General features: G+C 37.0%; 1 protein-coding gene across 1 annotated transcript; it reads left to right on the top strand.

Annotated features, from left to right (window-relative positions):
* The first annotated feature begins 3,924 nt into the window (after window positions 1-3,924).
* On the top strand, window positions 3,925-27,017 carry LOC111168997 (uncharacterized). Its single transcript, XM_089912597.1, is given in 9 exon segments — window positions 3,925-4,050; window positions 6,388-6,543; window positions 7,317-7,676; window positions 7,742-8,051; window positions 8,832-8,890; window positions 10,749-10,875; window positions 18,563-18,655; window positions 23,595-25,075; window positions 25,077-27,017. Coding segments are annotated over 9 exon segments (3,213 nt in total). The 3' UTR covers window positions 25,578-27,017.
* Window positions 27,018-27,891: the final 874 nt, after the last annotated feature.

The following is a 27,891-nucleotide window of genomic DNA, read 5'->3' on the forward strand; positions in this document are numbered from 1 at the left end:
ATAAGGAGAAAGAGAATTTTTTTTTGAATGAAGAAACAAGACAAAACCCCAGAAGATGAACTAAATGAAACGGAGATAAGAGATCCACCTATAAAGAGTGTAAGGTAACGATCATAAAGATACTCAATGAACTCAGGAGAAGAATGATGAACCCAATGAGAAGTTTAACAAAGAGTTAGACAATGTAAAGAAAAAACAAACACAGCTGAAGAAAACAATAACTGAAATAAAATAATGATAATTATTATATAACAATAATATTATATATTATATATAATATAATAATTACTTATATAAAAACAATATTATATTTTATATTGTTATATAATAATAATACACTAGAATGAATCAATAGTAGATTAGTTAGTACAGAGGAGCAGATCAGCAAACTGGAAGACAGAGTGGTGGAAATCACCCAAACTGAACAGAAAAAAAGAAGAAGATAATAAGTTAAAAAAATGAGGATAGTTTACCAGTCCTCTGGGACAACATCAAGCTTATTAACATTTGCATTGTAGGGATCCCAGAAGGAGCAGAGAGAGAAAAAGGGGCAGATAAATTATTTAATGAAATAACAGCTGAAAAGTTCCCTAGCCTGGAAAAGGTCACAAATATCCGGGTCCTAGAAGCACAGAGTGCACCAAACAAGATAAAACCAAAGAGGTCCACATCAGGACATCATAAAGCTAAAATGGCAAAAATTAAAGATAAAGAGAGAATCTTAACTCATTATTAACCAGAGATGTGTTAATATAACTTTTGTTACCCAAACGTTATTGACCAGAGATGTTTCAATATTAATTGATATAGCAAATCACCAGCAACAGACATTAGTTTCTGCAAAACTCCCCCAGTCAATAATGTGTGAAAAGCAGCAAGAGAAAAGCAACTAGTTATGTACAAGGAAACTGCCATAAGACCATCAACTGACTTTCAGCAGTAACTTAGCAGGCCAGAAGGGAATGGCACAATAGTCAAAGTAGGGAAAGAAAAAATGCCTACCACCAAGAATTCTCTACCCAGCATGGCTATCATTCAGATTTGAAGGAGTGATAAAGAAATTCACAGACAAGCAAAAGCTAAAAGAGATCAGTACCACTAAACTGGCTTTACAAGAAATGTTAAAAGAACTTTTCCAAGCAAAACTGTTAAAAGACAAAGGTAGTAAAATCGTCTGTATCCCCAAGAAGAAGTTAAGGGATGCACAAAACAAAAAGATGTAAAATATGATGTCAGAAACATTAAACGTGTTGGAGAGGAGGTAGTAAAATGCAGGGATGATAAAATGCACTTGAACTTAAGAGATTATCAACATTAAATAATTATATATATATAAATCTATATGTACATATATATATGGCTTGTTATATATGAACCTCATGGTAACCCCAAACCAAAAATCAGTAACATACACACACACAAAAAAAGAAAGGAATCCAAACACAGCACAAAAGATGGTTTCAAACTATACTACAAAACTACAGCAATAAAAACAGTATGGTACAGGCACAAAAACAGACACATAGATAAATGGAACAGAATAGAGAGCTCAGAAATGAACACACACTGATATAGTAAAGTAAACTATGACAAAGGAGACAAAAATATTTAATGGGGAAAAGACATCCTGTTCAGTAAATCGTTTTGGAAACTGGACAGCCACACATAAAAGAAATCAAACTGGACTACTTCATCAAATTCCAATTCTGGGCATTTACCCAAAGAAAACAAAAGCTTTAATTTGAAAAAATATATATACACTCTTATGTTCATTGCAGCACTATTATAATAGCCAAGATATGGGAGCAAATGAAGTGTCCATTGATAGATGAATGGATAAATATAATATATATATATATGCAATATTACTCAGTCATTAAAAACATGAAATTTGGGGACTTCCCTGGTGGCACAGTGGTTAAGAATCCACCTGCCAATGTAGGGGACACAGGTTCGAGCCCTGGCCTGGGAAGATCTCACATGTCACGGAGCAACTAAGCCTGTGCACCACAACTACTGAGCCTGTGCTCTAGAGACCACAAGCCACAGCTACTGAGCCTGCATGCCACAACTACTGAAGCCCATGCACCTAAGATCCCATGCTCCACAACAAGAGAAATCACCACAATGAGAAGCCCATGCACCACATTGAAGAGTAGCCCCTGCTTACCACAACTTAGAGAATGCCCATGTGCAACAACGAAGACCCAATGCAGCCAAAAATAAAGAAATAAAATAAATTAACAAAAAAAAAAAAACATGAAATTTTTCCATTTGTGACAACATGGATGGATCTTAAGGGCATTATGCTAAGCGAAATAAGTCAGACAAAGACACATATCATATGATTTCACTTGGTTGAATTTATTCATAAGCATTTTATTCTTTTCGATGCTGTTATAAATGGAATGATTTTCTTAATTTCTCTTTCTGATAGTTTGTTGTTAGTGTATAGAAACACAACTATTTCTGTATGTTGATTTGTATCCTTCAAGTTTACTAAATTTATTTACTAGGTCTAACAGCTTTTCTATGAAGTCTTTATGGTTTTCAGCATATAAGATCATGTCATCTGCAAACAAAGACGATTTTACTTCTTTCTTTCTGATTTGGAGCCTTTTATTTCTTTTTCTTGTTTCATTGCTCTGTCTAGGACTTTCAGTACTGTGCTGAATAGAAGTAGTGAAAGTGGGCACCACTCTCTTCTTCCAGAAATTAGGAGAAAATCTTTCAGCTTTTCACCACTGAGCATGATGTTAGATGTGGCTTTTATAACATTGTACTACATTCCTTCTATATCAAATTTGTTGGCAGCTTTTTTTTATCATAAAATCATGTTAAATTTTGTCAAATGCTTTTTCTGTACTTATAGAGATATGATTTTTTTATCCTTCAATCTGTTCTTGTGGTTTATCATATTGATTAATTTGTGTATTTAAATCATTTTTGCATTACAGAGATAAATCCAGCTTGATCATGGTGTGTGAAACTTTTAAAGTGCATTTCAATTTGATTTGCTAGTATTTTGTGGAGGATTTTTGAAATGATGTCCAGTAGAGACGTTGGCCTGTAATTTCTTTTCTTGTAGTGTCCTTATCTGGTTTTTATATCATGGTAATACTGGCCTCAAAATATGAGTTTGAAAGTGCTCTCTCCTCTTTTTTGAAAGAGTTTGAAAAGGATTGGTATTAAGTCTTCTTTAAAGATTTGGTCAAATTCATCAATAAAGCTATCTGGTAATGGGCATTTCTGTATGAGCAGTTTTTGATTACTGCTGAACCTTCTACTTGTTATTGGTCTGTTCAGACTTTCTATTTATTCATGATTCAGTATTAGTTTCAGTATTAGTATTCAGTTTCTATGTTTCTAAGAATTTATCCATTTCTTCTAGGTTATTCAATTTGTTGGCCAGTTTGTTCATAGTAATCTTTTATGATCCCTTGTATTTCTTTGGTATCATTTGTAATGTCTCCTTTTACATTTAAGATTTTATTTGTGTCTTCTCTCTTTTTCTCTTAGTTTAGTTGAAGGTTTGTTAATTTTGTACAGTTTGTTAAAAAGCTAGCTCTTAGTTTTGTTGATCTTTTCTTCTATTTCCTTTTTTTTGGTGTGGGGGGAGGTCTTTTCATTATATTTATTTTTGTTCTCATCTTTGTTGTTTCCTTTCTTCTTCTAACTGTAGGCTTAATTTATTCTTCTTTTTCTGGTTCCTTGGGGTGTAAGGTTAGATTCTGTTTTGAGATCTTTTTTCTTAATGTAGGTATTTATCACTGTAAACTTCCCTCTTAGAACTGCTTTTGTTAGATACCATAGGTTTCTGTATGTTGTGTTTCTATTTTTGCTTGTCTCAAAATACTTTTAGATTTCCCTTTTGATTTCTTCTTTGGGTCATTAGTTGTTCAGGCCAGGTCTGGGATGTCCAGTATGGACAGCTGGTCAACGTGCCAGCCTGGTGCCAGAGGCCAAATCCTGGACACCCTGAAGGACTTCTGGTTGACCAAAAGCCTGGCACCTGAGGCAAAGTCCAAGATGCCCAGGACACCCAGGATGGTCAGCTGGAAGACCAGGAAGCCTGACACCAAGCCCAAATCTAGGATGCCTAGGATGCACAGAATGGATGACTTGTTGACCTGGCACTCTGGCATTGAGGCCAATATAGGATTTCTTTTAAATTTGTATCTTTAAACACTGTTTTGCAAGCAATACATTGTGATGAACATATCTATTCCTTAATAAAATACTGTTCTCAACTTCCCAAGCAAGAAGCACTCTTAGAAACATCTTCTATACCTGTGTCTGTAAAATAATTTTACCTCCATTACATGTGGTGAATACATCTATTACTTGAAATAACTAGAGGTGAAATAGCACTCTTAGATACATCTTTTATACTTGGCTCTTTAAACACACTATTTTATAATCATTCAAATGGGGAACACATTCATTCACTGAAATACCCTTTTGCTCACCTTCTCAAGCAAGTGGCACTTTTAGAAACATGTTTATATCATCGGTGTTTAATGTTTACCATGCAGACCAATGTGGCAAATATTCATTGAAATAACACTGTTCTAAAATTTGCACGCTAGTAAAGGTAGTTGAAAAATGTTCAAACGTGTCTTTACTAGTGATTTAAATGCAGGCAAGTGGATGGACATAATCATTCACTGAAATATTGTTTTCAAATTCACATGAAAGTAGTACTCTGAAACATTTTTATATACATACATTTAAACAGCAACATGTTGAGTGAGGTGATGAACACATTTATTCTTTAAAATAATACAGTCCTCACATGAGCTCTGTTAGAAATATTTGTATAAATATGTTTACAGATCTTCTTTCCATGTAGAGCAGTGTGGTGAACAATTCCTTCACTGAGAAAAGATTGTTCACTATTTTTTCCAGATTATTTGAGATTTAATTGCCAAATAACATTATGTACTTTAAGGTGTACAATGTGGTGATTTGATATATGTATATATTGTGAAATGATTACCACAATAAGTTTAGTTAACACATCTATCACTTCACATAGTTATCACTGTTTTCCATGGTGATAACTTGTAAGATCTACTCTCTTAGCAAATTTCAAGTATATAGTAAAGTACTGTTAACCATAGTCACATTGCTGTATATTATACCCCTAGAATTTATTCATCTAATAACTGGAAGTTTGTACCTTCACCTACCCCACCCACCTTCTCTACCTGCCCCTGGCAAATACCATCTACTCTCTGTTTCTATGAGTAAGGGATTTTTAGATTTTACAAAGTTAGGTCCTACAGTATGCATCTTTCTCTGTCTGACTTATTTCACTTAGCGTAATGCCTTCAAGGTCCATCCATGTTGTCACAAATGGCACGTATTTATATGGTTGGAAAATATTCAGTTTTATATATATGTATAAATTATATAGTTATGTATTTTATATATATAATTGCCTTTTTTCATTTATCAATCAATGAACACATAGGTTATTTCCATGATTTGACTATTGTAAATAATACTTAAAGAATATGGAGGAGCAGATATCTCTTTGAGAGAGTAATTCTACTGTTAAGAATGGATACCCAGAAGTGGAACTGCTAGATCATATGGTAATTCTATTTTTAATTTTTAGAAGAACCTTCATACTGTTTTCCAGTGGCTGCACCAATTTAACTTTCCAACCAGCAGTGTACAAAAATTCCCTTTTCTCCACATTCTTGCCAATACTTGTTATCTCCTGTCATTTTTTTAACATCTTTATTGGAGTAAAATTGCTTTACAATGGTGTGTTAGTTTCTGCTTTATAACAAAGTGAATCAGTTATACATATACATATGTTCCCATATCTCTTCCCTCTTGCATCTCCCTCCCTCCCACCCTCCCTATCCCACCCCTCTAGGTGGTCACAAACCACCTAGCTGACCTCCCTGTGCTATGCGGCTGCTTCCCACTAGCTATCTATTTTATGATTGGTAGTGTATATGTGTCCATGCCACTCTCTCACTTTGTCACAGCCTACCCTTCCCCCTCCCCACATCCTCAAGTCCATTCTCTAGTAGGTCTGCATCTCCATTCCCATCTTACCCTTAGGTTCTTCATGACCTTTTTTTTTCCCTTAGATTCCATATATATGTGTTAGCATACGGTATTTGTTTTTCTCTTTCTGACTTACTTCACTCTGTATGACACACTCTGAAGGAATAATACTTTTTCAACAGCATTGCTCGGCCCAGAATTTCAGGTGTATGAAAAGTTGCAAAGTATATTGAGTATTTTGCTAGGCCTATGTCATAAGGAGGGCCATCTAGTCTACATAAAACATACTTGGTTGGGTTATCAGTTTATTATATAGTCATATTTAGCTTTAACACTTGGAGTTCAAGGATTTTTTTGTAGAAAATCACTGCCAAAAGCAAGTTTGTGTGCCTGATGCACAGTGAAGCCAAAGAAACCAAAAGGAAGTTTGGAGCAGATAAAGTTTTATTGAAAAGGCTAAGGAAGGAGAAATGGTGGCTCATGCTTAAAAGACCCAAACTCCTGGGTGATTTGGGGGTAAGAGTTTTTATAGGTAAAATTTCAGGCAAGAGCTACAGGGTGTGTTACTGTGGTTGGTGGTGAGCTAACAGGGTGGTGTTCAGGAATCTTGTGCTCCACCTGAAGCTACCATCCTCCAGCGGGGTTGCAGCCCTGGTTTGTGGCCTTAGTTCCTTCAGAGGAGCTGAAATATATGTTGTTATGTATATCCCTTGAGGAGGAACGAGGTCCCTGTTTTATAGTTGCACTATTGGTTTTTTGACGGCTCCACCTTTCTTCTACATTCCATTCTTTCCCCTATTAGTAACTGTCTGAATCTGCCCTTTGGAACTCAGGGATGGCCTGGGAGGCTGAAGTCTTTTGCCTACAAAACATCAGGGGACAGGGAAAGCTTTTTGTTCCTAGCAGGGCCCTGCAGGGTCCTGCTTGGTTTCAAAATTGCAAAAAATGAAAAAAGATATCTGTTCCATTATGAATAAACTGGTGAATTCACTTTTGAAAAAATACGCTATTTGTCCTTTACAAAGGAAGCCCACATGATGGCAAGTAGGTTAACTAATGCACAGACAGAAAATTCTATTCCATCAGGAGGACATGTTCTCAAGACTATAAGGATTTAGCAATTTGGACAATCTGATTTCAGCCATGAGCTTTCCCAGTTTTGCCCTTGAACCTCCACATACGCCAGGTATGAAGATGGCCTAAGACCCACAGTGTGACACACCCGATCCAGCGTCTCTGGGCACCGTGGACCCTTGGACAAGCATTTCTCCCATATTTCTACCCTGCAGCAGGAAACCGATTGCTCTGTTCAAAGTCAGTTTAGGGAGCGCGCAGAGAGCGAAGGGAAATGTAGTCTCTCCCCTCCACCTTCCTCCTGGTCTCTAGGGGCTCCCTCTGCGCAAGTGCAACTTAGGCCCCGCCTCTTCCCTTTTGAGTTCACAGGTCTGGAGAGGGGAAGATTGTGGAGCGTTTCTGTCGGGGTCTCATGTGCGAGAACTGCGCAGCCGGGACGGGGACTTCGCGTGGCCTGGAGCTTTGCTGAGAGCCGCATTCTTGTGGCGGGGGCGGAAGTGGTACGTCTCGGGCCGCCCTCCGGCCCAGGCGGGGCCGCAGTGTCCGTGTCTGGCCTGGATCTCGGCCCTGGGAAGGTGGGTGGGGTGATCCCGGTTCTGGCCTCGTGGTCTCGGGGGCAGGTGGAGCTGAGACCTGTTAGGAGCGGGGACGGTGCGTGTGGGGACAGAATGCCCGGCCCCGCCTGCATCTGACGGGGGGACGCCGGGGCGGACAGTGGGAGGGAAAGCGCGGTGGTCACGCTGGCCGTGAGCGGGCCAGAAAGCGCGGGAGGAGGGTGTGCTGGGCAGCCCTGCTCTGGAGCGGGAGAGACCCGGTCAGTTACAGCCGTGTCACCGGTACTGTGGGCGGAAGAAGTAACCTGGGGACGAGTCAGGTCTGCAGAGGAAGCTATGAATGGCGTTGTTATGAGAATTCGATATGGGTCATTTGGAAAAAGAGCCAAGTGCCAGGTACTGACCGCCGAAAAAGTGATAATAGATGTTGTTATTTAGAAGACACTTTGTTCCTTTCATTGGGTGGTTTACATAAGCCTCCCAATTATCTCGTGATAGCGGTATGAACATCTGCATTCAACACACGTTAAGCAAAAAGCAGATCTGAGTCTCAGGGTGGTGAGGTGGTCCTGAGTTTGAGAGCGCCTGTGACTTCTCCAGGCTCACCCGGAATGTGACAGAGCCAGGAGTCGAACGGTCGTTCATACCGTTCAGTCATCAGAAGAAACTTATCAAGAGTCCCTTTTGAGAAACTGCAGCCCACTAGAAAGTATTAATTTTTAAAACTTTGCCATAAAGCACCGCATCCTTTTTATTGGGGCATTCTGTGCATTCTCTAACTCAAGGGGTAAACAGTTTTGCTAGGAAAATAGATAAAGGATGCAACCTGTGTCTCTTTTTCTTACTGTTAATTTTAATGAAGTAGTGTCATCCTTTGCTGTACTTCAATCATCTGTTCGTTCATTTTTTTGTTTTTATTCAATTAAATCAATTTACATCAATAGACAAAATTATTTTTACCAAATGAGAGTGGTAGGTTTAAGCCCCGTGATCATTTCAAACTGGTAGGTGGACAGATGGTGTTTCCACAGGGTCTTTCCTTTGCCTTTTCAAGGGCTAAGGGGATGCTGTAGGGAGGCTGCTTCTCAGCTGGGCTGCTGATGTGATTGGGAGGTGAATGTAGGAACTGTAAGGCAGGCCAGGTGTCCTGACCCTTTGCTCTTTTTGTCCCCCTAGCTGAATCTTCACCGTCCTCTACACTGTCCCAAAAACTACCGAAAATGAACATATCTAAGGTGAGCTCTTTATTCATCAGCTACTTTGTGCTGTGACAGATTTAACTTGATTTCAGATTGCTCTCAGCTTGTTTTCTTTAATCTACAAATATTAGATGTAGCTGAAATGGATTTTAGAATGTTAACTTACTCTTGAATTCCTGTGTAGACCCTATTTGCTCATGGGTGTGTTTTTTTGTTTTTGTTTTTAAATTTGTAACTGACATCTTTTTGCTAATATCATATTTGAATTTTTATTCCTGTATTGACAAACTAGATTAGCCTATAATTTTGTTTTCTTGTATACCTGACCAACTGTGGTATCTCGGTTGTGCTAGTCTTTTCAGGGCACTTTCCTGCTCTTTTCTCTTCTCCCCTCCCCTCCCTTCCCCTTTCCTTTCTCCTATCCCCCTTCCTCTCTTTTTCTCTCTCTCTCTCTCTATTTCATATGAGAAAATCACCTGCTATATATTTCCTTAAACTTACCTCTAAAATTGGGCTTTGTGAGTACATCTGCTTTTTTGTGTAGATGCAGATTATTGAATCACTTTATTTAAACAATCATAGATCTAGTCTGGTTTTCTATTTTTTTAATTACTACATTTTCAGAGAAAATTGTACATTTTTATCTGTTTTTAAATGTATTTCATAACCTTGTTGATTGTATTCTCTTATATCTGTTTTGTTATATCTATAATTTCTGTTTTCATATATTTAAATTTTTTACTTAATACAGGGAATGCTGATCAGAAAGCAACCAAATGTGTTGCTGGTTGGCCCTGTCATAAATCTAGAATTTCAGAGTCTGAGGATGGGTTGGAAATTTGTACAGGTAGTGTATTCTAAATACTGAGTTGAGGGAGCATACACTCAACCATTTTGCTGGTTCCCACTTCATTAAACCAGCTGTCAGTTTCTTTTTTTAGATAGGTGATACGTTCCTCTGACTCTAAAATCTAAGCAGAAAGCAGACTCATTGAGGTCTGTGATCATTTTGAATTTTTTTTTGTTGTTCAAAGAATGAATCAAGGTTATTGTTATTACTTTTTTCTAATGGAGTTTTTTAGTCTTGCATGATTTTTTGTCAGAATATACTTTCTCCATTGAATTGCCCAGACACCTAAATTAAAGAAATGTGTGTGTGCACATATGTTTGTATATATCATTTTTAGACTTTCTCTTCTTTTGATCTGTGTGTTTCACTTTTGTTAATATCACACACTATCTAGAGGTGGCTGTATGGTATGTCTTGAAATCAAGTAATATCAGCTCTCCAGCTTTATTGTTTTTAAAAATGGTTTTCATATTCTAGGATGCTTGCCTTTTTACATAAATATTAGAATTAGGTTCTGAATCTAAAAAAACCTGGTAAGCTTTTAATTATGATTTCATTGAATCTATAGATCTCTTTGTGGAGAACTGATACCTCCACCATATTGAACCTCCTAATCTATGAATTCAATATTTATCTCTGTTTACTAGGTGTTTTAGAGAATTTTGAGGTGAGAAAGGGCATCACCTGACTTATAATTTAAAATATAACTCTGAGAATGGACTCTAGTGAGACAGTGGTGGAAACAGAAGAGTTAGCAGGCTCTTTCAGTAATCCTTTCAAGAAATGATGATGTTAGCAGCTGTACTTTGAAGTGATCAAATTTTGAATGGATTTTGAAGGCAGAGCCAAATGTATGAAAATGCCTGCTTCCCTAGGACATTGCATATAAAGAGTATACTGTCAGATATTTTTGATAATATGAAAAGATTTTCAGTTTTTGTCTTACATTTTTAACCATAAACTTGATAGGAATTACTTCCAGAGGTATTTTCCATGTCACCTAATTTTGAATTCTTCAGATTGATGAGAAATGTGCTTTCACAGACATCAGTGTCATTCAGGGACGTGACTGTGGAGTTTACCCTGGAGGAGTGGCAGTGTATGAGCTCTGCTCAGAAGACCCTGTACAGAGATGTGATGCTGGAGAACTACAGCCTCCTTGTCTCATCAGGTGAGCCTGCTTTATCATGCAAGTCTGCCTAGAGTGCATGTGATTTTCTGCTGCTTCTTTTTTTTTTTTTTTTTTTTTTGCGGTACGCGGGCCTCTCACCGTCGCGGCCCCTCCCGCTGCGGAGCACAGGCTCCGGACCAGCAGCCATGGCTCACAGGTCCAGCCGCTCCGCGGCATGTGGGATCTTCCCGGACCGGGGCACGAACCCGTGTCCCCTGCATCGGCAGGCGGACTCTCAGCCACTGCGCCACCAGGGAAGCCCCTCTGCTGCTTCTTTTTTTAAAAAAAAATTACCTATATTGAGGTATAATTAACAGAAAAGAAAATTCAGCAAGTTTCTGTTTATAATTGAGTGAATTTTGAAAAATGTGTACAGCTGTACCAGCAAAATCATGATACAGATTATTTCTATCACATGAAAATTTTCCTTTCTCAGTCAGTCCTCTCTTCCCACCCATTTTCTGATAATTATTGATCCACTTTCTATTTCAATACATTTGCCTTTTTTGAAATTTCACATACAAGGTTGTGTACTATATTTTTGTATGGCTTCTTTCATTTAGCTTAATTCTTTTGAGATTCATGGATGTTTGTTGTGTGTATCTGTATTTATTCTTTTTATTGACGAGTAGTGTTTTGTTCTATGCCATGTATTTTCAGTTGTTCATAAGACACTGAGGTCCTTATCAGTTTGGTGCTATCATAGGTAAAGGTGTTATAGATATTTAAGTCCATGTGTTCATTCCCTTGTGTAAAGACTCTAGCTGTGGTTTTCTGGGTCTCACGGCAACTATTTGTACCTATAAGAACACCTGGTTTTGTTGTGCTTCACTTTATTAGGCTTCCCAGATGTTACATTTTTTACAAATGGAAAATCTGTGGCAACCCCTTGGGTCTGACCACATGTATTGCTCCCAGTTTTCAAACAGCATTTGCTCACCTTTATCTCTGTGTCATGTTTTGGTAATTCTCACAACGTTTCAAACTCTTTCATTATTTTATTTGTTATGGTGATCTGTGATTTTTGATGTTATGTTGTAATTGTTTTGGGGCATCATGAATTGCACCCATATGAGATGGCAAACTTAATTGATAAATATTGTGTGTGTTCACACTGCTCCACTAACTGGCCATTCCCCCATCTCTCTCCCTCTCTTCAGGCCTCCCTATTCCCTGAGACACAATAATATTGAAATTAGGTCAGTTAATAACCCTGCAGTGGCCTGTAAGTGTTCAAGTGAAAGGAAGAGTTGCATGTCTCTTACTTAAAATTAAAAGCTAGAAATTATTGATGAAGAAGGCACCTTGAAAGCCGAGATCAGCTGAAAGCTAGGCCCCTTGCACCAAACAGTCAGCTAAGTTGGAATGCAATGGAAAAGTCCTTGAAGGAAAATAAAAGTGCTAACTCCAGTGAACACATGAATGATAAGAAAGTGAAACAGCTCAATTGCTGATATGGAGAACATTTTAGTGTCCTGGATAAAAAGTCAAACCAGCCACAACATTCCCTTAAGCCAAATACTAATCCAGGGCACAGCCCTAACTCTCTTCAATTCTGTGAAGGCTGAGGAAGGCGAGGAAGCTGCAGAAGAAGAGGTTGAATCTAGTATAGTTTGGTTCATGGGGGTTAAGGAAAGAAGCCGTCTCTCTTAAGATGAATGTTCAAGGGGTATCACCAAGTGCTGATGCAAAAGATGCAGCAAGTTATCCAGAAGTTCTAGTTAAGATGATTAATGAAAGTGGCTACACTACACAACAGAGTTTCAATGTAGATGAAATACTCTTCCATTGGAAGAAGATGCCATCTAGGACTTTCAAAGGTAGAGAGAAGAAGTCAATGCCTAGCTTCAAAGCCCAGACTGACTCTCTTGTTAGGGGTTAGTACAGCTGGTGACTTTAAGTTGAAGCCAATGCTCATTTACCATTCTGGAAATTCTAGGGCCTTTAGAAATTATGCTGAATCTCTTTTGCCTGTGCTCTGTAAGTGGAACAGCAAAGCCTGGATGACAGCACATCTGTTGACAAAATACTTTACTGAGTATCTAACCTGTTGTTAGACCTGCTGCTCAGAAAAAAGATTTCTTTCAAAACATGCTCATTGGTTATGCACCTGGTCACTCAAGAGCTCTGATGGAGATGTACAATGTGATTAGTATATTTATGCTTGCTGACACAACATCCATTCTGCAGCCCATGTGTTGAGTTGTTTTGACTTTCAAGTCTTATTATTTAAAAAGTATATTTTGTAAACATAGCTGCCATAGATAATGATTCTTCTGTAGATCTGGGCAAAGTCAATTGAGAACATTCTGGAAAGGACTGACCATTCTAGATGCCATTAAGAACATGTGTGATTCATGGGAAAAGGTCACAATATCCACCGGAACAGGAGTTTGGAAGAAGTCGATTCCAACCCTTATGGATGACTTTGACAGTTTCAAATTTTCAGTGAAGGAAGTAACTGCAGATGTGGTGGCAGAAACAATTAGAATTAGAAGTAAAATCTGAAGATATGTCTGAATTGCTTCAATCCCATGATAAAAATTTAATGGATGAGGAGTTGCTTCTTGAAGAAGCAAAGAAAGTGGTTTCTTGTGATGAAATCTACTCCTGGTGAAACCACTGTCCATAAATTTAAGGGTTTATTTCTGGCCTCTCAATTCTCCATTGTTCTCTGTTTTTATTCTTAATGTGTCTATTCTTACACTAGTACTACCTTAATAGTATAGTACGGTATTGTGATTTATAATAAGAAAGATATATTTGGTCTTCATCCCTGTTCCTGACACAGAGTTCTAAAACCCTGGCAATTTCTGAGTGATACGAGAGATCGAGGTGTCTTACTCATAACAAGCCCCTTTCAACCATGCCTGAGTTCATGTTACTGAGGTGACTTTTGGAAACCCCCTGAGGATATAGGCTTGTTGCCAAGAATGCCAATCAAGTGACTAGAGAGTTGGGACTTTCAGGCCCATCCCCTGACCTGCTGGGAGGGAGGGGGCAGGGCTGGAGATTGACTTAATTACTACTAATAATTATTCCTATATAATCAAGTCTCCATAAAAATGTCTGAACTGTGGGGTTCAGAGAGCTTTGTTGTTGGTGAACACTTGTAGGTGGTGGGAGGCTGATGCTCCTGGACAGGGCATGGAAGCTTTGCCTTATGCAGCTTTTTTGTCTGGCTGTTTCTGAGTTGTATGCTTTGTAATAAACCTGGCAATCTATTAATAGTAAGCAAACTGTTTTCCTGAGTTCTGTGAGCCATTCTAGCAAATTAAACCTGAGGGATGTGGGAACCTCCCATTTATAGCTAGTTGGTCAGTAGCACAGGTAGTAACCTGGGCTTGTAATTGGCATCTGAAGTGTGAGGAGAGGCAGTCTTGGGGACTCAACTCCTAGCCTGTGAGATCCGATGCAAACTCCAAGTGGATATGTCAGAACTGAATTGAATGTAGAACACCTTGCTGGTGTTGCAGAGTTGCTTGGTAGTGGGAAAAACCTCTACACACCCAGTGACCAGCAGTGAAGAAGTATTGAGAATACATAAGTATTCTGTGAGTAGAGACAATAATATAAATGAGAAACAGTAGTGTTTTCTGTAAACAGAGTAATTGAAAAGTGTGAGCTCTCCAGTTTTTTTCTTTGTCAATTTCTGTAAAAGAAAGGAGCTGTGATTTTGTTAGTGGTTCCATTGAATCTGTAGCTCAATTTCTGGAGTATTGCCATCTTGACAACATTAACTCTTCTGATCCATGAACATTGAGATTCCAACCCTTATGGATGACTTTGACAGTTTTTTTCTATTTATTTAGGACTTTTAAAATTTATTATAATGATATTCTGTAGATTTAAGTGGTCTATTTATTTAGGACTTTTTTTCTATTTATTTAGGACTTTTAAAATTTATTATAATGATATTCTGTAGATTTAAGTGGTCAAATTTTATACTTTTGTTAAAGTTATTTTAAGTATTGTATTCTTTTTGATGCTCTTTTAAATGAAATTGTTTTTATTTTTCATTTTAGGCTTGTTCATTGCTAGTGCATGGAAATACAACTGGGTTTTGCATATTTCCTTGTATTCCGCAACCTTGTTGAACCTGGTTATTAGCTTTCGGAGCTTTATTTATTTTTGGAATCCTCAGGGTTTTCTATACTGATTTGGTTTACCTTGCCCTTCCTTTCTTTGCTGTTTTATGATAAAATTTAAGCTCATGAATTGAGACTTGGTTTTACTTTTTTAATGTAAGCATAAGGCGCTATATTTTTCTTTGAAAACTGCTTTAGCTGCATCACACAAGTTTTGATGTTATGTTTTTATTTTCATTTAATCCAAGATATTTTTTTAAATGCCTGGTAATTTCCTGTTTGATCCATTGGTTTTGTAGAATTTGTTTACTTTCTAAATATTTGTTTCATAATTTCTTACTGTTACAATTTTTATATCCTTTTTTGTGTGTTACTCTGGATAATATTTCATGCATGATTCAGTCTTACTAAATGTATTGAAATTTGTCTTAGGGCCTAACATATGATCCTGGGGAATGTTCCATATGTGACTGAAAATGGTATTTTTTCTAGATAGGGATTAGTTCCAGTGGGCTGATTGTATTGCTTAAAGCTTCTATATCCTTTTAATATCTTATCTATTTGTTCTATTAAATGTTGAGAAAGGAATGTGAGTATCCAAGTCTAATTTATTTATATCTTCTTTCCTTTTTAATAGGATTTGCTTCATGCATTTTGAAACTCTGTTTTTAAGTAGTAAACCACTTAGGGTTATTACATCCTCTTGGTGGATTTTCCCTTTTAGCATTTTGAAGTTTTTATTGATATCCCTGGTAGTATTTCTTTCTCTGGATTTTGTTTGGTACTGTATAGTCAGTCAGACTTTCATTTGCTTCTTGTGTGCTTCGTATGATATATACTTTTCTCTGTCCTTTTATTTCTAACCTATCTTTGTCTTTATATTCACAGTTGGTTTCTAAGAGACAGCAAGGTTGTCTTGATTTTTATTCACTCTGATAATTTTTGTGTTTTAGGGAAATGTTCACATCACTTGTATTTAATGTTATCTTTGTGGTTGATACCTTCTGTTTTTTTCTGTCTTTATTTTTCTTTCCTTTTCCCTGGCTTCTCTGTGCTTTTTGTTTTTTAATTTTTGGCCACACCATGTGGCATGCGGGATCTTAGTTCCCCTACCAGGGACCAAACCCACGTCCTCTGCAGTGGAAGCACAGAGTCTTAACCACTGCTTATTTTTAATGAATCTCTTTTACCCACTTTTGGCTTCTATGAAATGTACTTTTTGTTTTCTAGTGGTTGCTAAATATACATCTCTGAAGTATCAGTCTACCTTCAAGTAATACTTGTTACTTCAACTATGTCATAAGAATATTACAACGGACTATTTTCACTTTCTTTCATCCTTTGTGTTATTGTTGTTATTGATTTTATTTCTACATATCTTGTAATCCCCATAATGCATTATCTTCTTATAGTGTTATTTTCACTTCAATATGTTTTTAAAATGAGAACAATATTTTATTTACATATCGTCCATTTACAGTTCTCTTTATTTCTTTGTGTAGATTCAAATTTACACTTTGTTTCATTTGTTTAAATCTGAATGACTTATTTTAACTTTTATTTTAGATCAGGTCAGCTGGCAGTGGGTTTATTTATTTATTTATTTATTTGTCTTAAAAAGCCATTATATTTTTCAATATATACTAGCGCTCTGAGTTCTGTTTGAGTTCACTCAAAATTCCAAATAACTGGTTTGGGGAGAGAAGAGGAGCCTCATTTGATTTGGGGGCTGTTGAAACTTAATATTTAATTTTGGATCCTTTTTTTAGCTGAGAAAGTTGGTAAGGTGAATGATACACTGAATGTGTAAGATAAGTATAAACAGTTTGAAAATCTTATGTTTGGGCATATTGACTTTTTTTTTTAAGCTGCCATTTAGAATAAATCAAAGGGGAACAGAAATGTCTGCTCTTCTAATATTAAAGAGTTTTGAATCATCTTGGAATTGGTTAGAAGTGCAATCTCTCATATATCATCCCAGAACAACAACTTAATAGAGTGCTCAGTTGGCCGGGTGCCCATTGAAATTTATGAGGAATTCTTGGAGGCACTGAATGTGGCAGGTTTATTAAGACCGTATAGTCCTTTGACCTAGGAGGCCAGTGACGTTTCAGAGTGCCTTTGAGGTCAAAAATTGTGATGATGACACTAAGATATTAGCCTTTTTCACCATTCACAAGTAAACAATGGAGTTTTCAAGTAACTGCGTGGCCGCACATGATAGAACGAATAGAGCAGGAGCACGGGAGAACCTAGATGTCTTATTAAAGAGATCTGTGTCAGTTTTTATTTCTAATGTAAATATTGGTAATCCATAGCACAAAATCTTTTGGAGTCTTTCAGTGTTTTTTCCCCCAGGTGATATATTTTCCTGCCTTTACTTCCAATTTGTGACTTTTTTTTATAACTTTGTTTTCTCACCATGTTCCTGTTTTCTCTATCTTCATTAACATGTGGAGTGTATTAATAATAGCAGTTTTAACGTCCTTGGAGGCTAATTTAATCTCAGGTTACATTTCTTCTTCTGTCCCATTGATTGACTTGTCTCCTTGTCATGAATCATGTTTTCCTTCTTTTCATACTTGGTCTCTTGATAGTGTGCTGCATGCATACTGTGAATTTTACACTGTTGGCTGCTAGATTGTCTTGTGTTTGTTTAAATACTTTGGGGCATTCCTGGGGGGGCGGTAGTAAATGACTTGGGAGTAACTTTAATCCATTAAGTGCTGGATTGTAATTAAGCAAATTAACTAAATTAATTCAATGTTTGCTTGTTATTTGAGGTCTAGAGCATTCTTTAGTTTAGGACTAATTTGGTCACAGTAGTGGGACAATAATACCCTTTTGTGAACAGTGTCTAATATCTCATGTATTCCACATGTATTAGAAGATCTTTCCACTCTTTCTAAACATCCTGTCTGTGTTTACGCTTTGGGAATTTTTCCACCTATTGCATTTGGGTTCTTTTCCTCCACTGTTGGAAGTTTTCTTATATGAATATACAAATTTTACTCAAGGTGACCTTTCTGTTAGAGCTTCCTGCTTCTCTCTCAGTGTACCTCTTCCCTCTGAAATATTTTACTCCAGAAATTCTAATTGTTTTGGCTTTCCTGAGCTCCCAACATTGCCTTCTGTAGTTACTGAGATCAGCAGGCTGTGATTCGGTGTCTTCTTCCTGTACCATAACCTAGAAATTCTATTTCTTCCCTTCTCTCAGAGATCCTTGTCTTCCAGTACCATTGTCCAGTGTGTAATGCCTAAAGGTCATTATTTCATTGATTTTGTATGGTTTCCAGTTGTTTGGCATGTACCATTATTCCTCTTACACCATCATGGCCATGACTGGAAGTTCCTATGCGGAACCTTATTTAAACCTCTGTACCTGTAGACTCAATGTTATGTATCCTTATGATTCAGGGGTTTAAGGAGATCAATTTCTTTTTAGATTCAGAAAAAACAACATTGTAGTTTCCTCTCCAAAGGAAAGGTCAAATGAGCACCATAACTATGCTACTCCCTAGAACTATTCCTTCCTTCACATTCATATGCATTAAAGCCAATGCAGCTGATCCAAATCCTAAATTATTTCCCATTTGCAGGGTATTGTTTAACAAAACCAGATGTAATCGTCAAGTTGGAGCAAGACGATCCATTGTTGTTAGAGGAAGAGATTCTAAGCAAGAGCCATGCAGGTGAGTTATTGAGTACAGTAGACAGGTCTCCAGGGGAAATAGGATCCAAAGTGGTCACTTAGAGGTGGACACCAGGAAATTGTTTAAATGCTTCCCCTTTTGAGGACTTATATCTTGAAGTTTAGAAAGAGTAGACCTAATATGATGTAGTAAGGGAGTGTGTAAGAAAAGGGATAAAATATAAGCACATTGATGTTCTCACTTTGCAGACAGTAAAATGGAAGATAGAAATCCACCTACGTAGATAGTAACTTTAAATATGAATGATATAAGCATTTCCATTCAAACATAAAATTTACTGATCTTTCATGTGGGTAATTTTCTTCAGTTTTATGCACTGCTACCTTAGATAGAAATCAAGAGTCAGTAAATTATGTGTTTGCTCCTGGTTCCTCTATTGTTTCTCTAGCCTGTTTAATTATCTCTACCCTAGTACCATTTCATATTGATTATAGCACCTTTATGACATGTTTTAATAATGAGCTGATCAAATTTCAAAATAATATTCATGAGGCTTTGTTTGGCATTATGCTAAACCTTGAATTTAACTTTGAAAAATTGAATTGAACCTTAACTAAGATCAATGAGTCCTGAATTATTTTTAAATGTTTACTTCATTTACAATTTTTTATTTCTAATTTTCCAAATTAATTTTAGGTATGTCTCTGATACAGTCTAATAGCATTTTCTTTTAATAGTTGACCTTAGCCCATTCATATTGATTGACTGTCCATTGCTTCTATAATGCAAACTTATGTATAATGTTACAGAAACTCTTTTCGGTAATAGGCCTGTTTCCTTTATTTTTTAAAATAAGTGTATTTTTCTCCCGGTAATTTAGTTAAGTTGTACTTTGGCTTAAGTAGTGACCTTAAAAATTGTAATCTCAGGACTTCCCTGGCAGTCTAGTGGTTAAGACTCCATGCTTCCACTGTAGGGGGCATGGGTTTGGTCCCTCATCAAGGGAACAGAGGTCCCACGTGCCATGTGGTGTGGCCACAAAAAAAAATTATAATCTCATGTAATGGCTTAATCATCTATTTATTTAGACAGTATCTGATAATCACCTGATATGAAACCAGTTATGAGACTAAAATGCTTATTTTCTCTTCTGTCTCATATTTTAACACCCAACTTTAGTTTCTGTTATAATCTCTTAATTTTTAGCTTTTGAATATCAAAAATGACTATTACTTGATTTTAAAAACATATATTTTGGTTCCTAGTTTTTCACGATGAGAAAAACATCAGGATTATATCTCATCGCGTTTGTTACATCTTCCTCCTCCACATATTGGATATATTTTTTCTAAACTTCCAAATTCTTAAGGCTTCTAAAAGAGAGTTGTAAAACAGTACAGAAATGAGAGCAAACAATTACTCTAAATTTTATGAGTGATGTGACCTGCAGAAACTTGTGCTTAAGAAAGTCCTGAAGTTTCCCTGATACAGTCATATTCTATTTCTTGATGAGGATGATAGTTCCGTGGCTGGTCACTCTGTGGTATTATTATAATGGACAGAATAGTTGTATGTATATTTATGCTAAATTTCATATTTTTATAAATGTGAGGAGACAGATCATACAGTGAGAGATGATATTTGTTACAAATGTACTTCAGAAAGGATTTGTTTCTATAATAGATAAAGAATTCAGATCTCAAGACAAGTATCTTCTTAGTATGGCCTTCTGTGACTATTATATTTAAAATGTCACCCCTGTCCTTTCTTCTGTTTTATTTTTCTCTTTTCTCCCAACCACTCATCACCTAATATACAATTGTCAGGTATTTTGTTTTCTGTCTGTCTCTTTCCACTGGAATATAAGCTCTCTGAGAGCAGATATTTAAAATATTTCATTCACTGATTCGGCACCTGAGACAAAAACTTGGGACTCAAATGTATGTTAAGTGTTAAACTACTGAAATTGTGAGTAAAAAGTCAAGCAACCCATTAAAAAAAAAGTCAAAGTCCATAAACAGGTATTTCTCAAAGAAGGGAATAAATGGAATTTATGAGAAAAAGTGCTCAATTTGGGTAATGTGGGAAGTACAAATTCAGATTGGATCTCATATAGCATGATTTTATACCCACTCAATTCTCAAACATGAAGAGGTCTTATGATTCCAAGAGTATGAGGATATCATGTAGGGAAGCATCTACAAGGCAGGTAGCATAATTAATTGGTGTAAGTATTTGGGAAAACAGATTAGCATTTTCTTTAAAGTTTAACATGCCTGGGACTTCCCTGGTGGTCTAGTGGCTAAGACTCCGTGCTCCCAATGCGGGGGACCTGGGTTCAATCCCTGATCGGGGAGCTAGGTCCCACATGCCACAACTAAGAGTTCACATGCCACAACTAAAAGACCCAGCATGCCACAACTGAAGATCCCACACGCCGCAACAAAGATCTCGCATGCTGCAACTAAGACCTGGCACAGCCAAATAAATAAATATTAAAAAAAAAAAAAAGTTTAACATACCTGTTCCCCATGACTCAGCAGTTTCACTCCCAGATTTATCTTCTAGAGTTTCCTACACTTTTTCACTGGGAGACAAAAATAAGACTTTCTTCATACAACATTTATAAAAAGCTCAAATCTGCAAAGAACCTCAATACTTATTCACAAGTGAACTTAAAACTAAATCATGATGTAGCAATAAAACGGAACATTGTACACTGTAGGGCAATCATGGTCTATGAATCTAAAATGAAAATTGTGCATATGAAATCAAGCAGAAGATGTTTATAGGTAGAAAAATGCCATACAAATAATGGTCAGAAACATAATAAACTGAATAGTGCCTCATTATTTGGAATAAGAATGTTAAAACACACACACAAATTAAGATATACGTAAAACTAATGTGTGTGTATAAATAATTTGGTGTATTGTAATGCACCAAAAAAGAATATTCCCTATTCCTCCCTCCTCTAGGATGTAATATATAATTAATATTGTACAGTTACATTAGGGTTGACAATAGAGCCAGGTAGGTGAGAGGTATTTCATGTTTATCGATGCACCAGTCAAATTTCTTTGACTTCTGAATCATCCTGTATATTGGCATTGAACCTGAGCCAGTGTAACCAAGAGTGGTCTGGGTAGCTCTGAAGCATACTGCACTTTTAAAGACAACTGATTTATTTTATATCACAGAGGGGTGCAAAAATAATCACAGAATGAGAGTTCTGTTCCAGATTTAGGAGCACAAAGCTGCATGAAATATATTTTATAGGATCTAAACTGGTATCAGCTGAGAGACAAACCATTATTTTAGGGATAGCTAAAAAACTGTGGACATGCCATAAATTTTAAGATGCATCCTGATTGAATGATGGTAATTTACTTAAAAGTGTGTGCCTCAATGTGCATGTGTGCTCTCCAGGTATTCATTGTTAAGATAAATGGTATAGGCAGCACGTATTGTGAGAGTGTAAATTACTGGTGGGAACCTCTTAGAAGGTATTTTCTTGGTCAAGTTTAGAGAATAGCATTGCCTCAAAAAATATCTAGATTAATTGTTAGTCCTTAAGTTGGGATGTAGGGTTATGTAGAGAAAGGATGTGGGTAGAAGATAATTGTTGAAAATGAAAAATATTATTGTTGTTAAGGAACCACTGATGGGAGACAAATAGCCTGGCCAGGTTAGATTGGAAAATATCGTGGAGTTGTGGAATGATAGCTAGAATATCTCATGTGCCTGAAGTTGGTAAAAAAGGTTATTTTCCAAAATGATGCCACTTAACTCTTTTTATCTGTGGTATTTAGAGCAGTGTGTTCAGTGCCATCTTAGGTTTTAGCATAGGGCTGGCATTTTATGTAGAAAGTGAAAATAACCTAGGTAAGAGCAGTCAAATATATGAAAGAAACTTTTATGAGAAATGAATAAACTGTACATTTCTAAATAGGCTTTTGGAAACAGGTTGAAACGTGATATTAAAGGATCTCAGTTAATAAAAGCTGTGTGTTCAGAAGTAGATGGAATGCTTACATAGAGATTAGTCCTGGTTAAGACTAGTTTTAGGGGGATTTCCCTGGTGGTCCAGTGGTTAAGACTGCAGGGGGCACAGGTTTGATCCCTGGTCAGGGAACTAAGATCCTGCATGTAGTGCAGTGTGGCAAAAAACAAAAACAAAACAAAAAAACTAGTTTCAGGAGAGTGAGTGATCATAATGAAAAGGGAAACTTGTGATTTGATATTCAAGAGAAGTTTGTTGTTTACCAGCACGGATATAATAAACTAAGGCACCAGAGCCAGCATATAGAAGTGAATTCATTCCAGGTCAATATATGGTTTTACCTCTCATCAGTTTTACACTTCTTATACATTTGTAATTCTGTGAATAACTCCAGGAGGATTTGAGCTTGAGCCATAGAATTGTTTCTTTAATCAGAAGAAAATCAGTTCAATTATGAATTTATTTCAGTGTTGATGTGTAGAATAGAACAGAGGGAACTCCAGCTGGAAGCTTGTAGACTAATAAGTTCCTACCATCATAATCTTTAGTTGGAAGTATAAAGACCTAGACATTGATATTCTTCCTCAGTCCAATCCCTTCTCTGATATATTGTTTGAAAACCCTTACTGACTGATTTTTCTTGTAGTTCTACTTACTGCTAATAATCAGTCATCCCAGTGTCTCATTTTCCAGTTGCCTGAGTGAATCACTTTTGAGAGTCCTCTATTAGCTATTTACTGTTCATTTCCTTATTTTTAAAATGCCAGCTATATAGAGATAATCATCATAATTTTGGTGTCCTTTTTTCTCAAGGAGTATAGGAAACATACATTTGGAATTTATTTATTTTGGGAAGATGTGGTGGCTAGAAACCAAAGAGTCAAATACAATATAGGGCATATATATAAAGGCTGCATCCTATAAGAAATGTGTTTTAAGGCTTATAAGGCATTTTTATTTTCTTTATTTTATAAGACTGCAAACTTGATAACCTCTTAGAGAAAAGCCTGGCAAATCAAGGAAAATATCTGCAGCAAGACTTTTTTGCTCAACTTCAGAATAAAGACACAGTTGAGAAAACTTTCCGCCAGGAGTTACACTGCAGAGAACATCAGAGCACTCACTCAGAAATAAAGCCCTTTGAAATTGGAAGTAACTTAAGCCCTAATGCAGCCCTTACCATATCCCAGAAACTTGACACAAAGAGGAGCTTCTGTGATGATACCATATTTTGGCAAACCTTATACCCTCAGACTACCTTTACTGTACATCAGAGAACTCAAATGAGTGTGAAACCCTATGAAGAATGTGGAAAATCCTTCTCTAGGAAGTCATACCTCATTGGACATCAGAGAACTCATAGTGGGGAGAGACCTTATGCATGCAATGAATGTGAGAAAACTTTTACCCACATGTCATACCTCAGAGAACATCAGAGAAGTTGCATAGGGGAGAAACCCTATGAATGTATTGAATGTGGGAAAGCTTATGGCCATAAATCAACCCTAAAAAGACATCAGAGAACTCACACAGGGGAGAAACCCTATGAGTGTAGTAAATGTGGAAAAGCCTTCTATAGAAATTCTCACCTCACTGAGCATCAGAAAAGTCACACAGGGGAGAAACGCCATGAATGTACTGAATGTGGGAAAGCTTTTACCCACATATCATACCTCAGAAAACATCAGAGACGTCACACAGGGGCGAAACGCTATGAATGTGGTGAGTGTGGAAAATCTGTCTGTAGGAAGTCATACCTCATTGTGCATCAGAGAATTCACACAGGGGAGAAAGCCTATGACTGTAATAAATGTGGGAAAACTTTTAGACATAAGTCATCCCTAAAAATACATCAGCGTACTCACACGGGAGAGAAACCCTACGAGTGTAATAAATGTGGAAAATCCTTCAATAGAAAAAGTTACCTCAGTGAACATCAGAGAAGTCACACAGGGGAGAAACCCTATGATTGTAATAAATGTGGAAAATCCTTCCATAGAAAGAGTTACCTCACTGAGCATCACAGAATTCACACTGGGGAGAAACCCTATGAGTGTAACAGATGTAGAAAATCCTTCTATAGAAAGTCTTACCTCATTCTGCATCAGAGAAGTCACACAGGGGAGAAACCCTATGAGTGTAACAAATGTGGAAAATCCTTCTATACAAAGTCTTACCTCACTGAGCATCAGAGAAGTCACACAGGGGAGAAACCCTATGAGTGTAACAAATGTGGAAAGTCCTTCTATAGAAAGACTAACCTCACTGAGCATCAGAGAAGTCACACAGGGGAGAAACCCTATGAGTGTAACAAATGTGGAAAGTCCTTCTATAGAAAGTCTAACCTCATTGAGCATCAGAGGAATCATACAGGGGAGAAACCCTATGTATGTATTCAATGTGGGAAGGCTTTTAACTGGAAGTCATTACTAAGTAGACATCAGAGAATTCACACTGGGGAGAAACCCTATGGATGTAATGAATGTCAGAAAGTTTTCACCTATAAAGTCAACCTCAGGTTACATCAGAGGGTCCACACATGAGAGAAACCCTATGAATGTAATACGTGTGAAATATCTCTCTCTAGGAAGTTTCACTTCACTCGGCCTCAGAGAATTCACACAGGACAGAAACGTTAGGAGTGTAACAAGGGTGGAAAATCCTTCAAGAGAAATTCTCATCTACCTCTGCATCATGGAATTCACACGGGAGAAACCCTGTGAATGGGTTGAATGTGAAAAAGCTTTTAGCCAAATGCCAGTCCTAAACACTTCAGAGAACTCACACTGGGGAGAAATCCTATTATTAATGAATGTGGGAACGTTTTCATCTACAAACAACCTCAGAGTACGTCAGACAGTCCCCATGTGGGAGAAACCCTATGAATGTAATGGATATGGGGAAACTTTGACTGGAAGTGCAGCATCAGAGGACTCAGGGGAAGATCAATTAATATAATAAACCTGGAAATTTTCCCTTTGAGAAATCAACCATCAATCAACAAAACTCACAGAGCAATCCCTCATGTGTATTGTGTATGGATAGTGTTTCAACCAGATTTCAGCCCTCATTGGACATTAGAGGACTCACACAAGTGGTAAATCCTTGAAATTAATCACTTATGAACAGTCTTTCCACCAGACTACTCAATGGGTGTTAGAAATTTACACAGGAAAAAAATTCCTGTGAAGGTAATGGATGAGGAAAACTTCTCTCCCCAAAGACTACCTTCAATTTAATTGTACTGGAATCCAACATGAGGGTTGTGGGAATTATGCACTTTTTATACAAAAACCATCACCATGTAAATATGTTAGAGGATACATTTGGTTAATTAAAATACGTATGTCCCGGGCTTCCCTGGTGGCGCAGTGGTTGAGAGTCCGCCTGCCGATGCAGGGGACACGGGTTCGTGCCCCGGTCCAGGAAGATCCCACATGCCGCGGAGCAGCTGCGCCTGTGAGCCATGGCCGCTGAGCCTGAGCGTCCGGAGCCTGTGCTGCGCAACGGGAGAGGCCCGCTTATCACAAGAAGAAAAAAAAAACGTATGTTCCTATTTTTTCTTACTGTCTTCTGGTCAGCGTATATAAGGAAGACTATTGTTACTGAATTGCCTCTTCAAGAAAGAAGCCAAACAGTGTTTTCTGCAAGACTTTTATTGTCTCAAGGTCAGCAGTGCATTTAGTGTGAACATTAGATTCACTATGCAAAAGTCATAAGCACAGTTGTTTGGAGAACAAATCTGATTCAATCGAGGAGTTGCTGTGAACAGTGGTACTCAGTATTTACACTGTAAACAGAAAAAGTTGTATTTTCCTTCTCTTTTAGTTCAAAATATTTTTAAATTATCTGGGAGTTTTTTGACCCACACGTTATTTAGAAATGTGTTGTTCAATCTGAAAATATTCTGATATTTATAGCCATGATTTATTAATGACTAGCTTCATTGTCTTGTCATATGAGAAAATGTTTTGTATGATTTCTGCTCTTAAATTTGTTGAATTGTGCTTTCTGACCCAGACTGTTTCCTATCTCAATCAAAGTGCTATCTGAGCTTAAAAATGTGTATTCTGCTGTTGTAGAATAAAGTATTCTATAAATGTTGATTAGATCCCATTGACTGATGGTGCTGCTCAGTTCTGCTATGTCCTTGTTTTGACTGATGAATCCATGAAGTACAAATGGAAGTTTGTTGAAATCTCAGACTATAATTGTTATCAGTTCTTGCCTCACCAATTTGGATGATCTGTTTTTAGGCACAACCTCTTAAGGACTGTTACATCTCCTTCTTGTCTCTACCCCTTTATCGTTATGTAATGCTCCTCTTTATTCCTGATAACTTTCCTTTCTTAAAGTTGACTTTGTCTGAAAGTAATAAAGCTACTCTAGTTTTCTTTTGGTTTGTGTTAGTATGACATTTTTTTCTAAATCCCTTTACTTTATTTCTTTTTATATTCATAGGGGTTTTGTACAGGTAGCATATTTGGGTCTTTTTTAAATCCACTCTGAGATTGTTTTTTCATTAGTGCATTTAGATAATTCACATATATCTGTCATGTTTTAAAATATTGTCTATTCATTGTACTTTTTCATTCTTCTCTTTTTCTTCTTTATATAACTTTAACTGTGTATTTTATATAATTGCATTTTCTTTCTTCTTGGCATATCAGTTATAATTTTTAAAGCTTTAGTGCTTGCCCCAGAGTACAGTACACACTTAAAAGTAATTCAAGTAGCCTTCAAATAATACTCCGTATGCTGGATGCTTGAACAGGATATATCTAGATATTTTTATTTATATATGGCCTGGTATTCTCTGACTTCCTGGATCTGTGGTGGGAGTGTGTCACTAATTTTGAAAAACTCAGCCATTATTTTTTGTTGTTTATTTTTTGTTAAGATCCACGCAGCTTGCGGGATCTTAATTCCCTGACCAGGGATTGAACCCAGGCCACGGCAGAAAATGCTGAGTCCTAATACTGGACCACCAGGGAACTCCCCTAATTTGTTTCTTTTTTCTGCTTCTGAAATCCTAATTATATGTACGTTCCTTCCTTTGTAATTGTTCTCACATTTCGTAGGTGTTTTGTCCTTTTTTTTTTCTTCCATTTTTTCCTCTTGCATTTCAATTTCTGATGTTTCCGTCTTGAAGTTCATTTATTGTTCCTCTGTGTCCAGGCTACTTGGGAGCCCATCAAAGGTATCTTCATTTCTGCTGCACTGTTTTTAATTACTAGTTTTTCCCTTAGGTTCTTTCCTAGAATTTTAATCT

This window comes from Delphinapterus leucas, chromosome 6 (assembly GCF_059928025.1).
Source record: "Delphinapterus leucas isolate spDelLeu-1000000601 "Yukka" chromosome 6, BTC_Dleu_Yukka2, whole genome shotgun sequence".
In the NCBI taxonomy this organism is placed as follows: domain Eukaryota; kingdom Metazoa; phylum Chordata; class Mammalia; order Artiodactyla; family Monodontidae; genus Delphinapterus; species Delphinapterus leucas.